At 39.8% G+C, this 26,180-nt stretch overlaps 1 protein-coding gene across 4 annotated transcripts; it reads right to left on the bottom strand.

Annotated features, from left to right (window-relative positions):
• Nucleotides 1-1,092: 1,092 nt before the first annotated feature.
• LOC129046297 (histone-lysine N-methyltransferase SETMAR-like) lies at nucleotides 1,093-25,540 on the bottom strand. Of its 4 annotated transcripts, none has more exons than XR_010408265.1 (5): nucleotides 25,009-25,528; nucleotides 24,328-24,375; nucleotides 18,575-18,671; nucleotides 7,521-7,667; nucleotides 1,093-1,438 (listed from the first exon to the last, which is right to left on the bottom strand). XR_010408265.1 is itself a non-coding variant. In XM_064581540.1 (3 exons), exons 1-3 carry the CDS (start codon nucleotides 25,078-25,080, stop codon nucleotides 8,340-8,342), a joined length of 543 nt encoding a protein of 180 aa, XP_064437610.1. In that variant the 5' UTR covers nucleotides 25,081-25,438; the 3' UTR covers nucleotides 8,254-8,339. The 4 variants fall into 4 exon arrangements, 2 of the variants coding, with proteins under 2 accessions (XP_064437610.1, XP_064437611.1); XR_010408264.1 differs by lacking the exons at nucleotides 1,093-1,438; nucleotides 7,521-7,667 and adding exons at nucleotides 8,254-8,713; nucleotides 16,378-16,546 and having other exon boundaries at nucleotides 25,009-25,540; XM_064581540.1 differs by lacking the exons at nucleotides 1,093-1,438; nucleotides 7,521-7,667; nucleotides 24,328-24,375 and adding an exon at nucleotides 8,254-8,713 and having other exon boundaries at nucleotides 25,009-25,438.
• Between the last annotated feature and the right edge of the window lie 640 nt (nucleotides 25,541-26,180).

The raw sequence follows: 26,180 nt of genomic DNA, 5'->3' as shown, positions 1-26,180 counted from the left end.
CCCCATTAAGGGAAAAGGATTTGAACACAACTACTGAGCTACTGAGGAAGCCAGCAGGCCCACTGTTGAAGGAGTTAGTAGTCCTAGAAAACTTTTTGGAAAAGTTGTCACCAAAGCTGAATCCCTAAGGATATCAAGTGGCGTTCTCAATCAAAAGTGAAGCCCTACCAGGCAGATGGGGACAGTGTAAGCAAAGGCAGGAGAGGTCAGCAATTTGGTGTTGTGGGAACACCAAGTCCGGATCAAAGAGTTAAGGCTGGGGAAGTGGGCCATATCCTGTTATGCAGGGTCTTTGCTACCACGGGAAGAAGTTAAAGCTTTATCCTGAGGGCAATGGGACACCAGGGTGGCTCAGTCCGTTAAGCATCTGCCTTCGGCTCAGGTCATGATCCCAGGGTCCTGGGATAGAGCCCCAGGACTTCCTGCTCAGTGGGGAGGCTGCTTCTCCCTCTCCCTCTGCTCTGCCCACACACTGTGCCCACATGTGCGCTCTCTCTCAAATAATGAAATCTTACAAAAAAAAAAAAAAAGGTCAGCAAAGAAGGAGATGGGAGGGATTAACAAAGTATGAAGGCTGTAGTATTAGCAGAACTTGAAAAGCCATTTTGCTGGGGCAGAGAGTGATCAGGGATATTTCCAGATGACTCTGAAGTTTCTATTGCAAAGGACTGGAGGCATAGAAGTAACAGTGGAAGATAGCACTGCAGTTTTCCCAGAATGGTGTGGGGCACAAATGAGAAATCTAAGCCTGCAATCCAGGCCCTGAGGAGTTTTCTGAAATTTTCATTTGAATAGGTCCTTTTTCAAAATTTCCTCAAAAGGCCACTTGGCTGGAGTAGTGTTAAGGAAGTGGTCTTTAAAATTTTTATGGGGTTTCTGAAATGGTTTATGTGCCAGAGACTGAGAGTTGGCTGATGCAAACTCCATCTAGGTCCCCCCTTCTCTCTAGCTGCCTTCTAGCTAAGAGTGATCATGTGGTGTTCTCTGGCCAATAAGATATAAACCAGTCTGCTGAGTGAGATTTTTTTTAAAGGTTCTGAGTTCTTGATAAAAATGAACAGATTGATGTGAAAAACCTCTTTGTCCTTTGCCTTTCACACTTTTTCTCACTGTGTGTGGAGCATGAACATGAGACCCTGAAGGTACAGAAGCCATCTTATGATATGCGATAATGAGGTGTCGTGTTAGTTATCTATTGTTATATAACAAATTACCCCAAAACTTGATGGTTTAAAACAACAAACATTTATTATCTTGTTTTCTGTGGGTCAGGAATCCAGGTGTGGTTCTGCAGTCTCATCTGAATGCTCAACTAGGGGGAGATCTTTTTCTAAGCTCACTGTTTTGATTGTTGGCAGGCCCCATTGTCCCTCGTCACATCCACGTGGTCTCTTCACAACATGGCAATTGTGAGCTGCCTCATAATATGGCAATTTGGCTTTCCCGAGAAAAAAGAATGAGAAAGAATGCACATGAAAAAAGCAACATTCTTTTTATAACAATCTGAGAAATGGCATCCCCTTACTTCTGCTATATTCTATTAAAAGCTAGGGGTGCCTGGATGTCTCAGGCAGTTGAGCATCCAGTTTTTTATTTTGACCCAGGTCATGACCTCAAGGTTCTGGATCGATCCCTGGATCCAGGCTCCATGCTCTGCAGGGAGTCTGCTTGAGGATTTCTCTCCCTCTCCCTCTGCCCCCACCCTGGGGGCATATGCGTGCACGCACTCTCAAATAAATAAATCTTAAAAAAAAAAAAGCTAGTCACTAAGTCCAGCCCACAATCAATGAGAGTAGATTACACAAGGGCAGGAATACCAAGAGGCAGGACTGCCTACCCCAGATGCCATGCATGGAACTATGATCAATCCACTAAGGATGAACAAAAAGCTATAAAGTGCCTGGGTCCCTGACTGCATTGTTAAGTACCTACCCCAGACATGGCCTGTCTCCCTAGATACCTTAAAATGTGAAAGAGGGAAAATAGTTCAAAATAAGACACAGCTCCACCCCCACCAGAATAGATAAGAAGAATAACATCAAATGTTGGGGGAGGGGGGGCAGTAAAAAACGGTGTAATCACTTCGGAAAAAGGTCTAGGAAAACCAAATATACACATAGCCTACGACCTGGTATTTCCAATCTTAGGTATTCATCCAAGAGAAATGAAAACAAATGTCCACAGAAAGACTTGTGCAATAATATGTTTTATTTATAATAGGCTCAAATTGTGAAAAAAAAAAGAACCCACAAAGGTAAATAGATAAATTGTTATATTCATTTCATGGAAAACTAATCAGCTTTTAAAAGGAATGAAATATTGATACATGCAACAAAATGGATTAATTTCAAAAACACTATGCTTAGTAAAAGAAGCCTTACACAAAAGAGCACATACTGTATTTATGTGTAGTTCTAGAACAGGCATAACTATTCCATGGTAGAAAAAAATCAGAGCAGTGCTTGCCTCTAGGGGTAGGAGTGGGGATAAAATGAAAAGGTATGAGAGAACTTTCTGTACCTTCATAGGGGTTTGTGTTACATAAATGTTTGCATTTATTAAAACATACTGAATAGTACAATTAAGATTTGGGCATTTTATCGAATTTAAATTTACAAGAACAAGAACCTTAAGCCAAGGGCGCCTGGGTGGCTCAGTTGGTTAAGCGACTGCCTTCGGCTCAGGTCATGATCCTGGAGTCCCGGGATTGAGTCCCGCATTGGGCTCCCTGCTCAGCAGGGAGTCTGCTTCTCCCTCTGACCTTCCTCCTTCTCATTCTCTCTCTCTCAAATAAATAAATAAAATCTTAAAAAAAAAAAAAAAAAGAACCTTAAGACAATATTGAACTCCAGGTAATGACAGGTATGCTGAAGTATTTAGGGTGAAATGTGCTAATGCCTGCTACTTTACATTGAAATGCATTAAAAAAAAAAAAAAAAGGATAGCTACATGAGTAGCTAAGTGATAAAGTATAGTAAAATGTCAATGGTATAATCTAGGTGGTTGGCATACAGGTGTTCACTGTAAAATTCAGGTATTTTGTATGTTTGAAAATTTTCTCTTTTTTTTTAAGATTTTATTTATTTTCCTGACAGAGACACAGCAAGAGCAGGAACACAAGCAGGGGGAGTGGGAGAGGGAGAAGCAGGCTTCCCGCGGAGCAAGGAGCCCGATGTGGGGCTCGATCCCAGGACCCTGGGATCATGACCTGAGCCGAAGGCAGACACTTAAGGACTGAGCCACCCAGGAGCCCCCAAAACCTACTTATTTAAGCCACTGTTCATTAGGTTTTCAATTATTTGCTATCAACATATTCCTTACTTACACTGATACCAAAACAAGGGTTTTCTACAAAGTGGATGAGACTGGCCCTAACACTTATTCATTCATTTAACAAACATTTACTAGGTATCTACCATGTGCTGGACCTTGTGCTCTCAATGCAGGTATGATCTTGTGAGCAAAAACGTCCCTGCTGTTGTGAATTTTATAATCTAGCAGAGAAGATGACAAACACATACTATCACACAAACACATGTGATCACAATTATGAAGGAACCATACTGGGGTCCTAAGGCCATGACAAGGGGACCTGACCGATGGTGGGGTGGGGTAATCAGGTTAAGATGTCCTGGAGGAAATGTGTGTGACAGGTAGAGGTAACGACGTGAAGAGCAGTAGCAGCACAAACAAATTAGCTGAGGTCAAAGGAAGTGAAAGGAGGCTACTGTGGCCAAAGCACCAACAGAAAGAGGAATAGAGAGTCCAACATACTGACAGGTCCTAGAAGAGTCCACTTTCCATTGGCTTTTGATGCTTTCTCTAACTTCACCCAAGATCTTTCATGCATACTGTTAAAGTGGCTGTAGGTAGGCAAGAAACAACAAATGTTGGAGAGGTTGTGGAGAAAGAGGAACCCTCTTACACTGTTGGGAATGCAAGTTGGTACAGCCACTTTGGAAAACAGTGTGGAGGTTCCTCAAAAAATTAAAAATAGAGCTACCCTATGACCCAGCAATTGCACTTCTGGGTATTTACCCCAAAGACACAGATGTAGTGAAAAGAAGGGCCACATGCACCCCAATGTTCATAGCAGCGATGTCCACAATAGCCAAACTGTGGAAAGACCTGAGATGCCCTTCAACAGATGAATGGATAAAGATGTGGTCCATATATACAATGGAATATTACTCAGCCATCAGAAAGGATGAATACCCACCATTTGCATCAACATGGATGGGACTGGAAGAAATTATACTAAGTGAAATAAGTCAAGCAGAGAAAGTCAATTATCATATGGTTTCACTTATTTGTGGAACCTAAGGAATAGCATGGAGGACATTAGGAGAAGGAAGGGAAATATGAAGGGGGGGAAATCAGAGGGGGAGACGAACCATGAGAGACTATGGACTCTGAGAAACAAACTGAGGGTTCTAGAGGGGAGGGGGTGGGGGATGGGTTAGCCCGGTGATGGGTATTAAGGAGGGCACGTACTGCACGGAGCACTGGGTATTAATACGCAAACAATGAATCATGGAACACTACAACAAAAACTAATGATGTACTGTATGGTGACTAACATAATTAAAAAAAAATTGCCCTGTCTGAAAATATTGAATTTGCTAACTAGTTGATTTATCCAGAGGTCCCTGCATATTTCAGTGTGCAATCAATTGTACTTTTAATACCATAAGCCATGAAAAACAAACAAACAAAAAAGTGGCTGTAGGTGCTCTAGTCTCACTGTAAGCAATTAGACCAAGGCAGGAGCTTCTTTAATAACAGCTATTATGTACATAATAAACCAAAATTCAAAGCTACTTTTGTTTTTTGTTTGTTTTTAAGTAAACTCTACCCCCAACATGGGGCTCTAACTCATTACTCCAAGATCAAGAGTTGCATGCTTTACTGACTGAGCCACCCAGGCACCCCTCAAAGCCACTTCTTACTCCCTTTTGTAATCAGGACCCAAGCTACCTCAGGGACATGGTGGGGAGATGAGATGTAGCAACCTCTACCTCCACTTTCTTTCTTTCTTTTGATACTCAACCAAGGAGCTTTTTAAAGCTTTGTTTTCTTTTCTGGGAAAGGAGAATAAGAGTACTAGGATGCTTGGCAGATGCTTGGTGTGTATAAAATTTATCATTTTTCCTGAAAATCCAATATAGCTCCTAAATACTTACAAATTTAAAGCTACAGTTCCGGGCGCCTGGGTGGCTCAGTTGGTTAAGCGACTGCCTTCGGCTCAGGTCATGATCCTGGAGTCCCGGGATCGAGTCCCGCATCAGGCTCCCTGCTCGGCGGGGAGTCTGCTTCTCCCTCTGACCCTCCCCCCCATGCTCTCTCTCTCTCTTATTCTCTCTCTCTCTCTCAAATAAATAAATAAAAACTGAACTATAATTAAAAAAAAAAAAGCTACAGTTCCTACTTTTCCAAGGTAATGGAAAGATGATCATCATCATGATGAAAATGTCATCATTCCATGTTGAGTCTGTTGACTCCATATTTATACTCCATATTTTCAAAAAGGAATGATTTTTAAAAAGATACAAATAACTGCCATGGGGCGCCTGGCTGGCTCAGTCCGTGAAAGTGTGCAACTCTTGATCTTGGGGCTGTGAGTTCAAACCCCACACTGGGTGTAGAAATTACTTAAAAATAAAATCTTAAAAAAAAAAAAAGCCAAAGTAAAGACAAAGAAAGAGAAGCCTCTCTTTGTCCTGAAAGAGAGCTTTTCTTTTGTTCCTATGGGGCCAATAATGCCCTGGGTCAGGGAGCACTTACTGCAGAAAAGCCATAGGCTCACAATGACTGAAGAAGTCAGCCCTCTTTTACAGCTGCAAACCTCTAGACAGTCCAAGGCAGGCACCAGCCTTCACTGAGCACTGAACGTAGCTCAACTGGCCTGCCCTGGACACAGAGGGGCCTCCAGAGGTATCCCACACACCTTACTTTGCCTTGTTTGCTCCTACTTTTCATGGTATTAAATCATATCTATTGGGCATCTACTCTGTGCCTGTGCTTTACATTAACTGTCCCTCTTCCTCCCCAAGCCCTGCAAGGTAGTATCATGAATTTCATTTCATAGTTAAGTAAAGTAAGACTCAGGGATGGTATCTATCAGTCAGGAATCTTTCTTTTGCCAAAATGGAAAGCCTAGCTCTCCAAAATGGCTTAAGCAAAAAGGGTATTTACTATCTCACATAACCAATACACACTAATAGTAGTACAGGCACAACTCAATCCATATGCTTGCTCACAAGAACTACAGGGTCCATTTCTGCCTCTCAAATCTACACCCCTTGTTGGAGGTGGTAAGGATGATTGATGGGATAACTCAACATCCTGTAACTGCTCCTTTCCCGTCTCATCACATTTCACTGGTTCTTTTTGGAAGAAACCACTCATTTGGGCTGAACAGATCTGCTGTTTTAGACCAAAGTCCAGCATCCAGCTTGGGAAGTCTGACAAGGGGTCTGAGAATTGAGGGAAGGATGGATGGCCATAAAGCAACTACTACCCAGACTAAGTAACTATACAATACCACTTTCTTTCACATTGGTCCTCTGTGACCATTTGACTTCACCCTTGTGCTTGCTGCCTTTCATATAAAGTCCTTCCCACACTTCTGGTTTTAGCCTTGTTACCCTATCTAAATCTCAGGCTTCATTCTTCATCCTATACCCTAAATCTCAGGCTTCATTCTTGAGAGTAAGCAGGAGTCCAAAAAAACACTGAATAGATTCCTTGACAACCCAAGGATGGAGCAGTAAAATGAGCAGGGGACTCCAGACCAGGGCACCCAGCCAGGGGAGTAAATTAGAACTGAAAGACACTGCTTACAAATCTTGTGTCATAGTACTGGGCTGCTTCTACTCAAAGGAAGGGACATTTTTTTTTTTTTTAATTTGCAGTAATGCATCCCATGGTCTTTAAATCTTTGGCTCATAGTCAAATTCTACTTTAGGGGATTTCCATTCCAGCTTTCCCTCCATTCCTCGCCTTCCCCCCTCCCCCCTCTCTCTCTCCAGGTAAGATCCATTCCAGATGTCCTTCTCTCACCTCTTAGCTTTTAGGATTCCTTAATTCTCCTTCACAGATTAGACACAGCAGATCACCAGGAGGGAGAGAGGCAGGAAGAGGACCATCCCAGTATCTTTACCCCAACTTAATCCCTGGATGCCAGAAGGAGTAACTGCAATCTAGCTACACAATCATAAAGAGGCCATTAATTATGATCTGATAGGCCACTTACATTTTTCTTAAAATAAAGAATCAGAGTGGAAAACACATGAAAGAAGGGACTGGCTTTGTGTGACAGAATAAGTATCATCACTCAAAAGCACCACTGTGCCATGCATGTCTACCATGTGCATGGCTTTTGTGTTAGAAACATGATTTCTTTATTCAAAAAATATTTTCTGAGAGCCTGAGAGCTTTTGATGAGGTTGCTCATCTCCCTAAAACCCTCTATACCTGGATTTTTGCATGACTGAGTCCTAAGCATCTTTCACACATACCTACACTCTGGGTTGTTCCACATTCCTCCAATGAAGAAGCCCAAAATTCAGGGGCAGCTTGTAGTTTTCCAGTACATTACATATCTTAGAGTCTTCATGTTCTGCCAGGATCTGGGAAGGTTATCAGGTTGAGCCATATGAAACTGCCTTTATATAAAAATGAAAATGTTGTAATTTTCAGGAAAAGAAAAGTTTTATTCAACCAAAATATGCACTGTTAGCATTAACTGCTTTCCCCCAATGATAAATTTCTCCAAATACTATATATTTGTAAAATTCAGCATTGTTAAAATTTATTCAAATCCTTCAATTACTGTTCTCTATTAGAGAATGTTCTGTTTCTTAGAGTTCCAAATGATGACAGAGTGCTAATCTGTTGAAAAAAGGTCAGATGAGTGTGATGGATATGGCAAAAGTTCTTGGCCCAATGCAGTCATTCCCTATGGTGGTCTGGGATTTCAGTGATCAAATGTTGTCATGTAAAAGTGTATGTCCATCCATGTCTGCTAACCAATGCAGAGTGCTTTTAGATCCATTTTTGATACATAATTTCAACTTCTTGACAATAAGATGCTACTGTTTTGCCTGAGTTAAAAGGAATGAAATATTCTCTTTGCAGACCACCATACAGTTACCAGAACCTTCTTTTTGGTTGCAATGATGGTTTTAACACGTTTGGGAACTTCTTCAACATCCAACCATTGTCCAGACCACTTTCCTTTTTTGTCAAAGCTTACGATATTCTCCAAAATAGGTCTCTGCTCTTTTAAATCTTCAGGAATAAGCACATCTCTAAATATCTCAGTTTATGATTATCCATCAGTTGGTGTTACCTACCCACTTGTCCAACTTTTTCACCTTTCCTATTGCAGCCAGGTGTCGAGAAATTGTTGTAGCAGAAACTCCTAAGTCTGCTGCAAGGCCTCGAATTGCTGTTTTGGGGTTAGCTTCCACCATGGCTCTCAACTGATCTTCATTTAAAACAGATTTGGGTCTCCCTCGAGGCTCATTTTTCAGACTCAGATCCCCAGAACGAAATTTTTCAAACCACCACCGGATAGTCCTTTCACTAACAGAGCCTTTTCCAAAGACAGAATTGATGTTTCTACTTGCTGTGGCTGCACTATGTCCTAGTTTAAATTCATATAAAAATAGTATTCTCAAATCTTTCAAAGATATGGTACTGTTCACTTCTGTGGAAGAAATAAATAATAAAAATTCAACCATCAAAGGAAACTGAAGACCATAGTATCATTATGAATACTACACACAACTGAAAATAGACCTGATATCAACTTTATCAATCATGGTCAAGTTTCAACTAGTCAAATATCAGCAATTTAATCTGGAGGATACATGTTTTTATCACTGTGTTCTGCTGCCATCAGTTTATATCAGGCGATGACTTTACAGCAGGAATACAATTTCCAGTGATTTTATAAGCATTACCATAAAAGAAATACTTTTGAACTAAAATATGAGTTGTGCTTTTAAATCTACAAACTCAATGCCTGCCACACAATTTTTTCAGCACTATCAAATTAAGATCTCAGATCAATTTAATGCTTGGAAAAAAATGCTCCCATAATGGGTTGATAACCTTGGGGTAGGAAGGGGGAAGTTTTTCTTTTCAGCAGCTAAATTTAATTCCAGCCCCTTATAAGTATATATTCCTCCAATAGTAACTTGTCTGCCTTTTTCCTCCCCTATGCTTCCAAGATAGTAAAGTGGAAAGGGAAAAGGTTTCTATTCCTTTCTACCATCATTGGAGTTCTAAATTATTTCAAATAAGTTGATAATCTTCTATTACGAAAGCAGAAAAAAAATTCTGACCTTAACTATAATATACTGTTACCAAAAAACAAACAAAAACATATACTGCAAGTGTAAGATAAATAGTAGGAAAGTGAGTAGCTTTATTTTAGCCCCTAATACACTGAATGTAATTACCCTATTGTTTGTAAATGGAATAGGAATAGGGGAGAGGTTTCCCATCAATATAGTAGATTTAATTAATGCAAGAAGTCACCTCTTCCACTTCCAACATGCTAGTTGAGATATAACCGAAAAACAAAACTTGTTTTAATACAGAGCTAAATCCAAAAGCAAAAGAGAATTTCCCAAGTGCAAAAAAGTGGGAAACAGTCAAAAAAAAAAGCACAGTGGTAAAGGGACACGTGAATAGAATTCATATCTCAGAACTACATACAAATAATGGAACAATCTGAAACAGACATTTTAAGACAAAATAAGATATTTTAAAACATGCCTTTAATATTCAAAGAGAAAACAAAGAAAACAGATTTCATTTGGCAAGAACAGGCCATTGTCAAAGAAAAAAACTCCCACATTATATTTAGTCGTCACATCTTCTTAGATTCCTCCAATCTCTGACGATGCCTTGGGCTTCCCTATTTTTCATGTCCTTGACTCTCAGAGTACCGATTGCTTTACCTTGTCAAATATATCTCATTTGGGTTTGGCTGATGTTTTCTGATGATTGGACTAAGGTTATACATTTCTGGCAAGAATACAAAGAAATGATGTATCCTTTCTCTATCATGGGTCTCAAGATGTGAATATGTTTTATTATTGTGATGTGCACCTTGATCACTGATTAAGATAAATTTTGGCAGGTTTCATCCCAGTAAAGTTACTATATTTCCCTTTGTGATTAATGAAGATCTTGGGGGACATACTTTTAATCTTTAAAAATTTTACTTCTCAAATTTTCACTCACTAATTTTATAATCAATTGGTGGATGTTGTCTGCAACAATTATTACTGTGTTTAGCTAATGCTTATTTTCTACTTCCCTCAATCCATCCATCCTTCCACAGTTATTAACTGGAATTCTACTATAAGTGAGAACTGTTCATTTCCCCTTTTTATGTCTCTATCAGTATGGACTCATGGATATTTACTTTATTATTCTATGGATTATAATCCAATGATTTCATTATTTCTTTTGCTCAAATTGCTCCAGCTTTGGCCATTAGAACTCTTTTAGTTTGGCTCCCATGTTCTTTCAAACACTATCCCCCCATCTTTTTTTAAGATTTTTTTTTTTTTTTTTTTTTTTTTTTTTGACAGAGACAGCCACAGCGAGAGAGGGAACACAAGCAGGGGGAGTGGGAAAGGGAGAAGCAGGCTTCCCATGGAGCAGGGAGCCCGATACGGGGCTCGATCCCAGGACCCTGGGATCATGACCTGAGCTGAAGGCAGACGCTTAACCGACTGCACCACCCAGGCGCCACCCCCAATCTTTTTTTTTAAGCACTTTGTTATCTGGCACACATCAAGGTGTTCCAGGCACCTTTAGTATTTTCTGTCTCAGTCCTGGAATCAAACTGGATCCTAGGTTTGTTCATTACTGCTGGGGTATCATACCTTTTAGTCACTCTCAGTAGACACAGCTAGGAAACATATGCAAAGTAACCCGATACATATACTGATATCTCAAACTCCAAAACCAACCCGCCAGAGTTCATTTTAGCCTTCTCCTTTCTTTATTTGTTAGAAATCCAGTTTTTGTTGTCCAAACATATTTACCTATTTGTTCAATTTGAGTACATACATAAGGCAGTTTCAGAACTGTAAATCTATGCCCTTGTGACAAATATATTTTATTTACTGACTATATTACAAATGCTGTATTACAGCATTAATGTGCAGTTCTTTTTATCTTTACCATATCTTTACCAAAATAACCTGGTCAGTTCTTTTTATCTTTACCATAACAGTACAGTCAAGATGTTATTTTCCAAAACAACTTGGAATAAAGTTCTTTTCTTCCCCATCCCCTCTAATGTCATTCCTTCCTCATTCCTGATACCCAGAGTTCCAATATCCTCACTTTTTTGCACCCATTTCCCACCTACCCCCTATAGGTTACCAATAATCACTTTAGTTTCCAGTGTATCCTTCCAGTATTGATTCTACAAAAATAAGCAGATACACGTGTACTGTCTTATATCGCTTTCTTACACAAAAGACCATATACTATAGCTACTCCTGTGCTTTACTTTTGTCATTTAACAGTATATTATCTCAGAAACACTCCATATCAGTTGATACAGACCACTTTTTTTTTTTTTTACAGCTCCATTACTTCACTGAATGGATTTACCATTTTAATCACTTTGCTATGTATGGGCATTTAGACTGTTTCCAATATTTTCCAGTTACATTGCATTACATTGCTGTAGTGATATATGTATTTTTATATTGTTGGAGGTATATCTTAACAGTAGAGTCCCAGAAATGGTCTTGCTGGGTCAAAAAGTAAATAAATACATATGTAGTATTTTTAAGTATTGCCAAATTTCCCTTTGGAAGGGCTATAACAACTCACATTCTCACCAGCAATGTACGAGAGTGCCCATTTCTCCACAGCTTCACCAACAAAGTACACTGTCATATTTTTAAATTTTTGCCATTGATAGGTATTATTTTAATTTGCAAAATAATCTTGAAAAAGAATGAAGTTGGAGAACTCACACTTCCTAACTTTGAAACTTACTACAAAGCCACAATAATTAAAACAATATGGTATGGGCATAAGAACAAACAAGACCAATGGAATAGAAAGCCCAGAAATAAACCCTCACACATATGGTCAACTGATTTTCGACAAGGGTGTCAAGACCATTATGGGAAAGCATGGTTTCTCAACAAATGGTACTGAGAAAACCGTGTATCTGCACGCAGTGTGAAGTTGGACCATAACCTATACCATATACAAAAATTAATTCAAAAATGGATCAGAGGGGCACTGGGTGGCTCACTCATTAAGCGTCTGCCTTCGGCTCAGGTCATGGTCCCAGGGTCCTGGGATCAAGCCCCGCATCAGGCTCGCTGCTCTGCAGGAAGCCTGCTTCTCCCTCTTCTACTCCCCCTGCTTGTGTTCCCTCTCTCGCATGTCTCTGTCAAATAAATCAATAAAATCTTAAAAAAAAAAAAAAAATGGATCAGAGACCTAATTGTAAAAACTAAAATTACAAAAGTCTTAAAGAGAACATTGAGGAAAATCTTGATGGCATTGGGATTTGGCAACAATTTAATGAATATAACAACAAAAGTAAAAAAAAAAACAAAAAAAACAGGTAAACTGGACTACATCAAAATTTAAAACTTTTGTGCAAAGGAAAGGCAACCTACAGAACGGAATATTTGCAAATCACATTATCTGATAAGGCATAAATATCCAGAACATATAAAGAACTCCTACAACTCAACAAAAAAATACAAATAGCCTGATTTTAAAATGAGCAAAGGACTTCTATAACTGTTTCTCCAGCAAAAATATACACAAAGACAACAAGGATTTAAAAAGATGCTCAACATCATTAATCATTAGGGAAATGCAAATCAAAACCACAGTGAGATTATCAACTCACACCCATTAGGATAGCTACTAACGAGAGAAAACAAGTATTAGCAAAGATAAAGAGAAATTGAAACCCTTGGGCACAATTGGTGCAAGCCTCTATGGAAAACAATTATGTTAGTTTCTCAAAAAAATTAAAAATAGAATTACCATATGATCCAATAATTCTACTTCTGAGAATATATCCAAAAGATCTAAAAACAGAGTCTCAAAGAGGTATTTATACACCCACATTCATAGCATCATTATTCACAAGAGGCCAAAAGGTAGAAACAACCCAAGTGTCCATCAACCAATAAATGCATAAACAAAACATAGTAATTACATACAACAGAATATTATTCAGCCTTGAAAAGAAATTCTGACACATGTTACAACATACATGAACCATGAAGACATGATGCTAAGTAAAATAACCTGGTCACAAAAAGACAAATACTATATGATTCCACTTAAATGACATACCTAGAATAGTCCTATTCTTAGAGACAGAATGTAGAATAGAGGTTAACAGGGGTCAGCGGGAAGGAAGGAATGGGAGTTGTTTAAGGCTATAGAGTTTGTTTCGGGAGACAAAAAAGTTCTGGAGATTGATAGCAAAGATGTGAAACTACTTAACACTACTGAACTATATATTTGAAAATGGCTAAAGATGGCAAATTTCATATTTTTGTATGTTAACACAATTAACAATAAAAATCAAAGAAAAAATAGATAAGTTGGACCTCATCAAAATTAAGAAATTTGTGCATTAAAGAACACTATCAAGAAAGTGAAAGGAAAGGGACTCCTGGTGGCTCAGTCCGGTTAAGCATCTGCCTTCAGCTCAGGTCATTATCCCAGGGTCCTGGGATCGAGTCCCATGTCAGGCTCTCTGCTCAGTGGGGAGCCTGTTTCTCCCTCTGCTTCTGCCTGCCGTTCCCCTGCTTGTGCTCTCTGACAAATAAATAAAAGCTTTAAAAAAAAAAGTGAAAGGACAACCTACAGAATGGCAAAAAAATACTTGCAAATCATACTTCTGACAAGGGATTAATACTGAAAATATATAAAGTGCTTCTACAGCTTAACAAACAACCAAAACAACACAATTAAAAATGGGCAAAGGAGTTGAATAGACATTTCTCCAGAGAAGATATACAAATGGCCAATAAGCCCATGAAAAGATGCTTAACACTGTTAGTCTTTAGGGAAATGCATGTCAAGTAAGATAACAGTTTACACCTACGAGGGTGGCAATAAAAAAAAAAATCGGGGGCACCTGGGTGGCTCAGTCTGTTAAGCATCTGACTCTTGATTTTTGGCTCAGGTCATGATCTCAGGGTCATGAGACGGACCCCCGCGACAGGCTCCTTGCTGAGCATGGAGCCTGCTTAAGATTCTCTCTCTCTGCCCTCCCCCACCTCCTCCAACCCCTGCTTACACACTTTCTCTCTGAAAAAAAAAAAAAAAAAAAAGGAAAATCTAACAAATTTTGGTAGGAATATGAGATATTGGAACCCCTGTGCATTGCTTGTGGGAATGTAAAACAGCACAACCACTATGGAAAACAGTTTGTCATTTCCTCAAAAGGTTAAACACAGAACTATCATATGACCCAGCAATTCTGCTCCTAGGTATATATCCAAAAGAACTGACACCAGGGGTCTGAACAAATATCTATACACCAATGTTCATTACAACAACCCTAGTTGTTGCCCATTAGCAGATGAATGGATTAAAAAATGTGGCATACACCTAAAATGGTAATTATTCAGACATAAAAAGTAATGAAATTTTGATATATGCTACAATATGAGTAGACCTTGAAAACATTATGCTTAATAAAGTAAGCCAGACACAGGACAAATATTGTATGGTCCCACTTATATATGAGGTGCCTGGAATAGATAGGCACATTTACAGAGATACGAAGGAATGATTGCCAGGGATTGTGGGGAGGTGTTTGGGGGCAGGGCAGGGGTGGGGAGGAAGAGATTGCTTAATGGGTACAGGGTTTATGTTGGGGATGATAAAGTTTTAAGTAAAATACCAATGATGGAGACACAGTATTGTGAATGTTTTTAATGCCACTGAATTGTACACTTACAAATGGTTAAAATGATAAATGTTATTTATATATATTTTACCACAATAAAAAAAGGTCTAACTTTACCCTAGTGATCTGAAATACCACCTTTGTCATATATTAACTTTCCGTATGAATTTGGGTCTAATTCTGCACTGTTTATTCTTTTCCACTGGTCTATTTGTCCCTGCCAATGCCACAGTGTTTTAATTATAGAGGCTTTATCATATATATATATACTTTTTTTTTTCTTTTAATTAAGTAGGTTCCACATACAATGTGGGGCTTGAACTCACAACCCTGAAATCAAAAGTTGCATGCTCTACCGACTGAACCAGCCAGGCACCCCAGAGGCTTTATAATATATTTTAATGACTGGTAGGGCTATCCAACCCTGATAGTTTCTCTTTTTCAGTATTTTCCTGGCTATTTCTAAAATCAGTTTTATTGGGGCACCCGGGTGGCACAGCTGGTTAAGCATTCAACTCTTGGTTTCGGCTCAGGTCATGATCTCAGGGTCCTGAGATCAAACCCCAAGTCAGGCTCCATGATCAGCGTGGAGTATGCTTGAGATTCTCTCTCCCACTCCCTCTGTCCCTCCTGCTCATGTTCTCTCTCTAAAATAAATAAATAAATCTTTAAAAATAAATAAAATACAATCAGTTTTATTGAGATATAATTCACATCCCATACAATTTACCCATTTAAAACGTACAATTTGGTGGTTTTTAGTACACTCACAGGATTGTGAATCCAGTTTTAGGACATTTTTCTATAAAAGAAACTCTGTACCCATTAACAACTGTTTCCCACTCTCCCCCCATCCCTTTCCAAGCCCTAAACCATTAATCTATTTATTATCTATAAATTTGCCTATGTGGACATTTTCTATAATTGGAATCATAAAGTATGTGATCTTTTGTGACTGGCTTCTTGCACATAGCACATTTTCAAGAGTCATTCATTTTGTAGCATATATCAATACTTCCTTTCTTTTTAGTGTCAAATAATATTATCATCAGTTGATGGATATCAGGACTGTTTCCACTTTTTAGCTATTAGAATAATGCTGCTAATAACATTCATGTGTAAGTTTTTGTGTCCACTTCTGTGTTCAACTGTCTTGAATTTATACCTAGAGTAGAATTGTGGATCATATTATAATTCTATATTTAATCATCTGAGGAACTGGCAGATTGTTTTGAAAGTGTCTGCACCATTTTACACTCCTAATAGCAGCATATGAGGGTTTCAACTTTTCCACTTCTTCACCAATACTTGTTATTTTCTCTTATTATTGCACCTTAGTGGTGTGAAGTAGTATCTCATTATTTTGATCTGCACTTCCCTAATGACTAATAACGTTGAACATCTTTTGGTGTACTTACTGGTCATTTGCATACCTTCTTTGGACAAATTCCACTCAAATCCTCTGCCCAATTTTTAAATTGGGTTATTTCTCTTTTTATCATTGAGGAGTAAGAGTTCTTTATATATTAGGGATACAAGGTCCCTTATCAGATATGTGATTTGCAAATATTTTTCCCATTCTGTGAGTTGTCTTGATATCATCTGCAGCAAAAAAAAAAAAAAAAGTTTTAAATTTTGATATAGCCCTATTTATTTATTTACTTATTTATTTATGTCATTTGAGCTTTGGGTGTCATATTTAAGAAAACATTGCCTAACCCAAAGTAACTAAGATTTACTGTTACGCTTTCCTCTAGGAGTTTTATAGTTTTATTAGCTCTTACACTTAGGTTTATGATCTATGTTGAATTAATTTTTTTAAGATTTTTAAAAAATTTATCTTAGAGATATAGAGTGAGAGGGAGTGCATGAGCCAGGGGAGGAGCAGAGGAAGAGGAAGAAGCAGACTCCATGTTGAGCCCAACACGGGGCTTGATCCCACAACCCTGATATCATGACCTGACCCGAAATCAAGACTTGGATGCTTAACCAACTGAGCCACCCAGGCACCCCATATTTTGAATTAATTTTTATGTATGGCATGAGATAGGGTCCCAACTTCATTCTTTTGCATATCCAGCACGGTATCCCAATACCATTTGTTGAAAAGACTATTCTTTCCCATTTAATTTCCTTAGACCTTCACTAAAAGTCAATTGACAACTTTTCCGGCTATTTTTGCATGTTTATTTTTCCATATGAACCTTAAAATCAGCTTGTCTGACTCAATTAAACAAGCTGTTAGGATTTTTATTAAAATTGCATTGATTTTACAAATTAACTTGGGAGGATTAACATCTTTATGTTGAATCATCCTATTCAAGAACAAGGGATGCTTTACCATTTGCTTACATCTGCTTTAGTGTCTTTTAGGAGTGTTTAAAATTTTCCTTGTATAGGTTTTAGGCCATTCTTATTAAATTTATTCCTAAACATTTAACCCTCCATGTTGCTATTGTAAATGGGCTTTTCTCTAACATTATGTTCAGTATAAGCTATTTCTATATATGAAAGCTGATTTTTGTATGTTAATTTTAAATCCTGATACTTCACTCAATTCTTTTACTGTATGAGTTAGTTTTATTATTAATTCTCTGGAGTCCAGCTATACATGATCTGCAAAGAGATATTGTTCTACTGTTCTTTACCCATTTTTATGCCTCTTACTGATTTCTCTTATCTAATTGCCTTGGCTAATTTACCTCTAACATAATGCTGAATAGTAGTGAAGATAGAGAGGATGCTTGCCTTGTTCCTAATATGAATGGAAATGCCTGTAGCATTTCCCCATTTAAATAAGATACTAGCTTTAATGCTAAGATATATACTTCTTCAAGTTAAAAAAAGTACTCTTCAAATTCCCTGTGCCTAGAATTTACTTTCCCTGGTTTTCGTATGTCTAGCCCCTTCATCCATTCATAACTTATAAAATATCTCCTCCTCAAAGACGCATTCCCTGGACCACTCAATCAAAAGGAGCCTTCCAGTTAACCTATAGGACAGTATCCTATTTTAATTTCCTACCCAGCACTTATTACTAGCTGCTATTTTCCCTGTATATCCCGTATGTGTATTCCTATGCATATGTCTTCAACCACTATGACAGTACTGAACCTGTCTTGGAAGTAGATTTATTGCTGTATGCCCAAGATACATAGTACCTGGCATATGTTAGGCCCTCAGTAATTGTTTGTAATAAAACTACTACCATTTAGGGTTGACTACTGTTACAACATGTGATTTTATCATAGGAAAAAATAGGAATAAAGCTAGAAACTCAAAGTTGAAGTGGGCAATTTTTTAGATAGTCTAAATCAGTGAATCAAAAAAAATAACTGGTACTTAAAAAATTATAATACTAAAATCGAGGTTCCCTTTCTTCCAATTAACATTTTCTAATTAAAATTTCTCCTTAAAATTTGTTACAAAATTTATCAGTAAAGGAGTTAACATTTAAATTGGATAAAGATCAACGTAAATGACTTATTGTACCCAGTAAAAACCAAAGATACACTTCAATAGATTTTAGTACTACAATTCATCAGCAAAAATTTAACTCACAAAAAATTAATTTTAACTTTATATAATGGAAACCATAAAAAAACAGAAAGGTGGTACTCTCTCAATTACCTGTAAAAGGTGATGATTTCTCTGAGTGTTTTACTTTTAGAAGTTTCCTATTAATAAATACATAACCACAGGGACAAGATTTACATGCAACAGGAACCTGGAGGGGGGAAAGAGGAAAAAAATATATTACTATTTCACTATTTATTAAATTTCTGAAGTGTTTATGTGGTCTCTTCAACTAAGCAATAAGTTACTTGAAGGTAGATTTACATCAAGATAGTGAATATATCCATCATCCCTAAGTTTCCTCATACACCTTTGTCATTACCCACCTACCTCTCCTTAGCGTCCCCCTCAATATCCCCAAGCAACTACTGATCAGTTTTCTGTCACTACAGATCAGTTTGAATTTTCTAGAGATTTATGTAAATGGAATCGTAAGTACATGCTCTTTGTTTAGCTTCTTTCATTTAGCATAATTATTTTGAGATTTGTCCATGTTTTTGCATATAACAAGTTCTTTCCTTTTATTGCTGAATATTATTCCATGTGAAGATACACCACAGTTCATCTATACATGTTGACTGTTTTCTAGTTTTAGCTATTACAAATAAAGCTACTATGAACTTTCATGCAGAAGTCTTCGTGTATATATATACACACACATTCTTTTCTCTTGAATAGCTAAAAGTGGAAATGGCTGGATCATATGGTAGGTTTAACTTTTTGAGAAAATTGCCAAACTATTTCCCAAAGAAATGTCCCTCTACATCCTCATCAATATTTGGTATGTTCTTTTTAACTTTAGTTATTCTAGTAGGGTCTCACTATGGTAATATGCATATCCCTAATAACTAATGATGTTGAGCATTTTTCTATAAGCTTATGTGTTGTCTGTAAGTCTACTCTGGTGAAGTGTCTATTCAAATTTTTGCCTATTTTTTAATTGAGTTGTTTGTTTTCTTATTATTAACCTTTAAGAGCCCTTTATATATTCTGGATACAAGTCCTCTAGTACATATATGCTTTGCAAAGGTTATTTGTTTGTGTCTTCTTTCCTTTTTCTAAACAGTGATTTTCAAAGAACAGAAGTTTTAATTTTGATTAGGTCCAATTTATCATTTTTTTCTTTTATGGGCCATGCTTTTGGTGTTATAACACCAAACAATTGCCTAAGTTCACAAAGATTTTTTTTGTATTTTCTGGAAGTTTCATAGTTTAAAATTTTTCATGTAGGTCTATAATCTATCTTGAAATACTATTTGTATATGGCACAGGTAAGAATTAAAGTTCATTTTTTTTAAAGAATTACTTATTTGAGAGAAAGAAAGAGAGCAGGGGGAAAGGGCAGAGGAAGAGGGAGAGAGAGAAACCTAAGCAGACTCTATGCTGAGCACAGAGCCTGACGCTGAGCGCAGAGCCTAACATGGGGCTCAATCTCACGACCCTGAGATCATGACCTGAGCCAAAACCAAGAGTCGGATGCTTAACCGACTGTGCCACCCAGGTGCCCCAAGTTCATTTTTTAAGACAGATATCAAAGTAACTTTTCCAACCACAACATGACAAAGTTAGAAACCAACAACAGAAAGTAAAACTAGAAAATTCAAAAAATTTTAGAAATTAACAACATACTCTGAAATAACCAATGGTTTAAAAAAGAAATCATAAGGGGCGCCTGGGTGGCTCAGTCATTAAGCATCTACCTTCGGCTCAGGTCATGATCCCAGGGTCCTGGGATTGAGCCCCGCATCGGGGTCCCTGCTCACCGGGAAGCCTGCTTCTCCCTCTTCCATTCCCCCTGCTCGTATTCCCTCACTCGCTGTCTCTCTCCTGTCAAATAAATAAATAAAATCTTAAAAAAAGAAAAAAGAAATAAGGAAAATTAGAAAATACTTAGAGAGGAATGAAAACAAAAATACAACCTACCAAAACTCATAGGACACAGTGAAAGCAATGCTAAGGAGGAAAGTTATTGACCTGTAAAAGCTTACATTAAGAAAGAAGATCTCAAATCAACAATCTAACTTTATAACTTAAAGAACTAGAAAAAGAAGAGCAAACTAAACCCACGCCAACATAAAGAGGGAAATAAAGATTAGAGATAAAATAGAGAAAAGAGAACCAATAAAGAAAATCAATGAAATGAAAGTTGGTTTCTTTAAAAAAGCTGAACAAAATTGGGGTGCCTGGGTGGCTCAGTCGGTTAAGTGTCTGCCTTTGGCTCAGGTTGTGATCCTGGGGTCCTGGGATGGAGCCCCACATTGGGCTCCCTGCTTGCTGGGAAGCCTGCCTCTCCCTCTCCCACTCCCCATGCTTGTGTTCCCTCTCTCGCTGTGTCTGTCAAATAAATAAATAAAATTTAAAAAATTAAAAGGGGGCGCCTGGGTGGCTCAGTCGTTAAGCGTCTGCCTTCGGCTCAGGTCATGGTCCCAGGGTCCTGGGATCGAGCCCCGCATCAGACTCCCTGCTCAGCGGGGAGTCTGCTTCTCCCACTCCCACTGCTTGTGTTCCCTCTCTCGCTGTGTCTCTGTCAAATAAATAAAATCTTTAAAAAAATAAAAATAAAACAAAATTAAAAATTAAAAAAAAAAGATGAACAAAATTGACAAGCCATGGGCGCCTGAGTGGCTCAGTCAGTTAAGCATCTGCCTTCGGCTCAGGTCACGATCCCAGGGTTCTGGGATCGAGTCTCGCATCTGGCTCCCTGCTCTGCAAGGAGCCTGCTTCTCCCTCTGCCTCTCTCTCTCTCTGTCTCTCATGAATAAATAAAAATTTTAAAAAATTGACAAGCCTTTTGCTAGAGACAAAAAAAAAGAGAGAAGACTTAATTACAGACATACCTTATTTTATTACTTTGCTTTATTGTGCTTCACAGATACTCTGGGTTTTACATATTGAAGGTTAGTGGCAACCCTGTGTGGAGGAAGTCTCTCAGCACCATTTTTCCTTTTTGTTGTTGTTGTTGTTATGATACGATTTTTTTTATTATTATGTTATGTTAGTCACCATACAGTATATCATTAGTTTTTGATGTAGTGTTCCATGATTCATTGTTTGTGTATAACACCCAGTGCTCCATATAATACATAATACGTGCCCTCCTTAATACCCATCACCAGGCTAACCCATCCCCCCAACCTCCTCCCCTCTAAAACCTTCAGTTTGTTTCTCAGAGTCCATAGTCTCTCATGGTTCGTCTCCCCCTCCGATTCCCCCCCTTCATATTTCCCTTCCTTCTCCTAAGTCCTCCATGCTATTCCTTATGTTCCACAAACAAGTGAAACCATATGATAATTGACTTTCTCTGCTTGACTTATTTCACTTAGCATAATCTCCTCCAGTCCCATCCATGTTGATGTAAAAGTTGGGTATTCATCCTTTCTGATGGCTGAGTAATATTCCATTGTATATATGGACCACATCTTCTTTATCCATTCATCTGTTGAAGGGCATCTCAGCTCTTTCCACAGTTTGGCTATTGCGGACATCGCTGCTATGAACATTGGGGTGCATGTGGCCCTTCTTTTCACTACATCTGTGTCTTTGGGGTAAATACCCAGTAGTCAGCACCATTTTTCCAATAGCATTTGCTCACTTCATGTCTTTGTCATATTGTGTTAATTTTTGAAATATTTCAAACTTTTTCATTATTATCTTTGTTATGGTGATCTGTGATCAGTGATCTTTGATGTTACCATTTTAATTGTTTTGGAGTGCCATGAAACCACACCCATACAAGACAGCAAACTTAATAAATGCGTGTGTTCTGAATGCTCTACCATTGGCCATTCCCCCATCTATCTCCCTCTCCTCAGGCCTCCCTGTACCCTAAGACACAGCAATATTGAAATTAGGCCACTTAATAACCCTACAATGGCCTTTAAGTATTCAAGTTAAAGGAAAAGGCACACGTCTCTCATTTTAAATCCAAAGCTAGAAATGATTAAGCTCAGTACAAAAGGCATGTCAAAAGCCAAGAAAGGCCGAAAGTTAGGCCTCTTGAGCCAAACATAAATGCAAAGGAAAATTTCTTGAAAGAAATGGTGCTACTCCAGCGAACACATGAGTGATAAGAAAGTGAAACAGCCTTATAGTTGATATGCAGAAAGTTTTAGTGGTCTGGATAAAAAAAGATCAAACAAGCCACAACATTCCCTTAAGCCAAAGCCTAATTCAGAGCAAGGCCTGAACTCCATTCAATTCGATGAAGGCTGAGACAGAAAGCAAATTAGTAGTTGCTAGGGGCTGGAAAGAGGGTGGCACTGAGAGTGACTGCTTATTGGAAACAAGTCTCACTTCACAGTGATAAAAATGTTCTGGAATTAGATAGTTGTGATGGTTGTACAACACTGTAAATATATTAATGCCACTGAAATAGATCCTTTAACATGGCTTAAATGGTGAATTTTATTTTTACCACAATGAAAAAAATCAATTGTATTTCTATACATAAAGAACACTGATAGGGCGCCTGGGTGGCTCAGTTGGTTGAGCGACTGCCTTCAGCTCAGGTCATGATCCCAGGGTCCTGGGATCGAGTCCCATATCGGGCTCCCTGCTCTGTGGGGAGCCTGCTTCTCCCTCTCCCACTCCCCCTGCTTGTGTTCCCTCTCTCGCTGTGTCTCTCTCTGTCAAATAAATAAATAAAAATCTTTAAAAAAAGAACACTGATAAAACAAAAAACAATTCCACTCACAATAGCATCCAAAAAATTGAATTCATAGGGATAAATTTACAAAATATGTACAAAATCTGTACAATGAAAACTACACACACTGCTGAGTGAAATATTTAGAGGAGGCAGTAAATTTCTCTTAACTAAGGGAGAGAAAGTAAAAAGAGGTAATTATTTTGAAAAGATAGACACTGCATTATGGCATAAAAGATGTCTTACAGATGGTTTTAATTGAAGGAGTTTCAAATGAATTCTACTTTTTCTAGTTAATAACAACCAAATTTTATAGACCAAGGAAACAGTTAAAAAATTTTCAAGGGGGGGGGGTGCCTGGGTGGCTCAATCGGTTAAGCGTCTGCCTTCAGCTCAGGTCATGATCCCGGGGTCCTGGGATCAAGCCCCACATCAGGCTCCCTGTCCGGCGGGAAGGCTGCTTCCCCCTCTGCCACTCCCCCTGCTGTGTTCCTGCTCTTGCTATCTCTGTCTCTGTCAAATAAATAAATAAAATCTTTAAAAAAAATTTTTTTTCAAGGGATTATGACATGTTAGTAAAGGGTTAACAAAAGTCTTTCCTGAGGAAAAAAAGACCTTTGGTTAAGTCTAGCACTCTGACCCTGGCAGCCTAATCAAATAATATTATTAGACAATATTGCTTATGGTAAAAATGGCCCCTAATTGGCATCTGGACTGGAAGGCATGAGGTGACAAGCCACAGTTTTAGGCTTCCCTAAGTACAAAAAATATAATCATGCCATTCCCTGCAAAACCCTGGAAGCAAAGGCCTTACTCCTGGGCTAAGAAACATGTAATTTCTAAGCCATGGTTAAGTCTTGCAACCACTCCACGGTTTTGTTTTCACATCTGAGCTGTCATCTGGGGAGGCAGAGAAGGCCCCTAGTATGCTGTGAGGATCCTTACTGACCACAATTCTGATGCTGTTCTGATTACATGCAGTGTTTGTATCTGGGCGCAGGGTAGGCCTGAATGGCTAGCTGAACCCTAGACCACTGGTGGTCACAAAGCCATTGAATGACCTCACGAAATTAGTTTATAAAGCTGTTATTAAAAATTCAAGAAACCACACACAGGTAGGAATGGCAAACTCATCTTTTTAAAAACTTAGACAAATACATACCATTTTAAGAGGGGAGTGCTTAGAAAAGTAGGGCTTTTCAGCAGTGCTCTATCAAAAATTTAGAACAAAGTAATGATTATTTGGGTTATATGAAGTATTAAAAGACATATTAAGATCACCAATTTATTGACATCTAAAAGGAAAATATCATAATCGCTGCGGCCCTTTTTGTCACAGTATACGTCTGATGGGAACAAAGCAGCCCTGCGTGGCAGGAGCGGCTTTCGCAGCCAGGAGCCAGGAGCCTGGACTCGGAGTCGGGCACATTGGGCATTCTCGTCGGGGCAGAGGGGGGCTGAAGGGGCCGTGCTCGTCCACTTAGGCCACTGCCCCCACACTCCCGCCGCTGTCACCCAGAGCCGGCCGGGCGACTCTCGGAGGCTTCGGACAGGGCGCCCCGACCGCTCCAGACAAACCCACGCCTCCCTCCCGCGCCACGGGCCGCAGGACACACACAGTCGCCCGGCTAACGCCGCCAGGTGGGCACCGGCCGGACTGAGACCCGGGAGTCTCCCTGGCATCCCCTCGGCTCAGCCCGGCCTCCCACCGGGCTCCCACCGTGGCCACCGAGCCCAAGGGCCAGACCACCCGGCGAGGCGGCCTCTCCACAGCCAACGGCCGCCGGCGACGGCCGCCCGGCCGCCCGCCCGCGCACCCGGCCCGCCGGCCCCCGGCGCCCACCTGTTGGTCGCACTCGGGGCACGATTTGGTGGCCATCTTCACTTTCTTGGCTCGAGTTGCAGACATGCTCATCTACAGCAGCAGCGGCGGCGACGGCGACGGCGGCAGGGGCGGCTCCTCCCCTCGTACCTCAGCGGCCCAGCCTCCACCCGCCCGATCGCCGCTGGCCAGACCGAAGCTTGAACGGGAGCGCGCGCGCGCGCGAGCTCGCGCGGAGCCTGCGTGCCGGGGAGGGGGCGGGGCAGGGCGTGCGCCCGCAGCGGCCACGGGCCTCTCGCGCCAGCTCCGCGGGGACGCGGAGCGCGCTCCCACGCGCACCAAGCCGGTCCTCGGGCACGTCCCGATTCTCACGAGAGGAGACCGTCTGAATCATCCAGCGGCACTATAGCCGCGCCTTCTCTCGGCCCTGCGGACTGCGTGGGGGCGCGGCTTGGGCGGGACTCGGCAGTAACGGGCGTCGGGTTTGGCCAACGAATGCACAGATAGGGCGGGTCGTGGTGCTGGGCACGCCCTCTCCCCGGGAGGAAGGAGAACGTGAGTGAAAGAGGCGAAAGGGAAGAGCTTACGCAGGTCCTGGTATTTAATACACTTTTTTTTTTTTAAAGATTTTATTTATTTATTTGACAGAGAGAGACACAGTGAGAGAGGGAACACGAGCAGGGGGAGTGGGAGAGGGAGAAGCAGGCTTCCCGCTGAGCAGGGAGCCCGATGCAGGGCTCGATCCCAGGACCCTGAGATCATGACCTGAGCTGAAAGCAGACGCTTAACGACTGAGCCACCCAGGCGCCCCTTTAATAACTTTTTAAAAATGTCTGCAACTGTAGGGCGCCTGGGTGGCTCAGTTGGTTCAGCGACTGCCTTCGGCTCAGGTCATGATCCTGGAGTCCCGGCATCGAGGCCCGCATCGGACTCCCTGCTCTGTGGGGAGTCTGCTTCTCCCTCTGACCTTACCCCCTCTCGTGCACTCTCTCTCTCTCTCTCAAATAAATAAATAAAATCTTAAAAAAAAAATAAGAATAAAGATGTCTGCAACTGTAATCATTGAGGGACTGTAACAGACATCTGATTAAGGGTGTAGGCCTAAGGTCGAGTATTGAAAATTCATTCATTTATTTAATTAATAATTGTCTAAGGCCCACTATCAGGCGAATCTGAATTAAATGCAGTCTGCT

The sequence above is a fragment of the Mirounga angustirostris genome, unplaced genomic scaffold (genome assembly GCF_029215605.1).
Source record: "Mirounga angustirostris isolate CCGP_5_RB_7025 unplaced genomic scaffold, mMirAng1.0.hap1 SCAF_16, whole genome shotgun sequence".
In the NCBI taxonomy this organism is placed as follows: Eukaryota; Metazoa; Chordata; class Mammalia; order Carnivora; family Phocidae; genus Mirounga; species Mirounga angustirostris.
The sequence above is the reverse complement of the archived record's forward strand: the minus strand, read 5'-3'. Positions and strand labels throughout refer to the sequence as shown.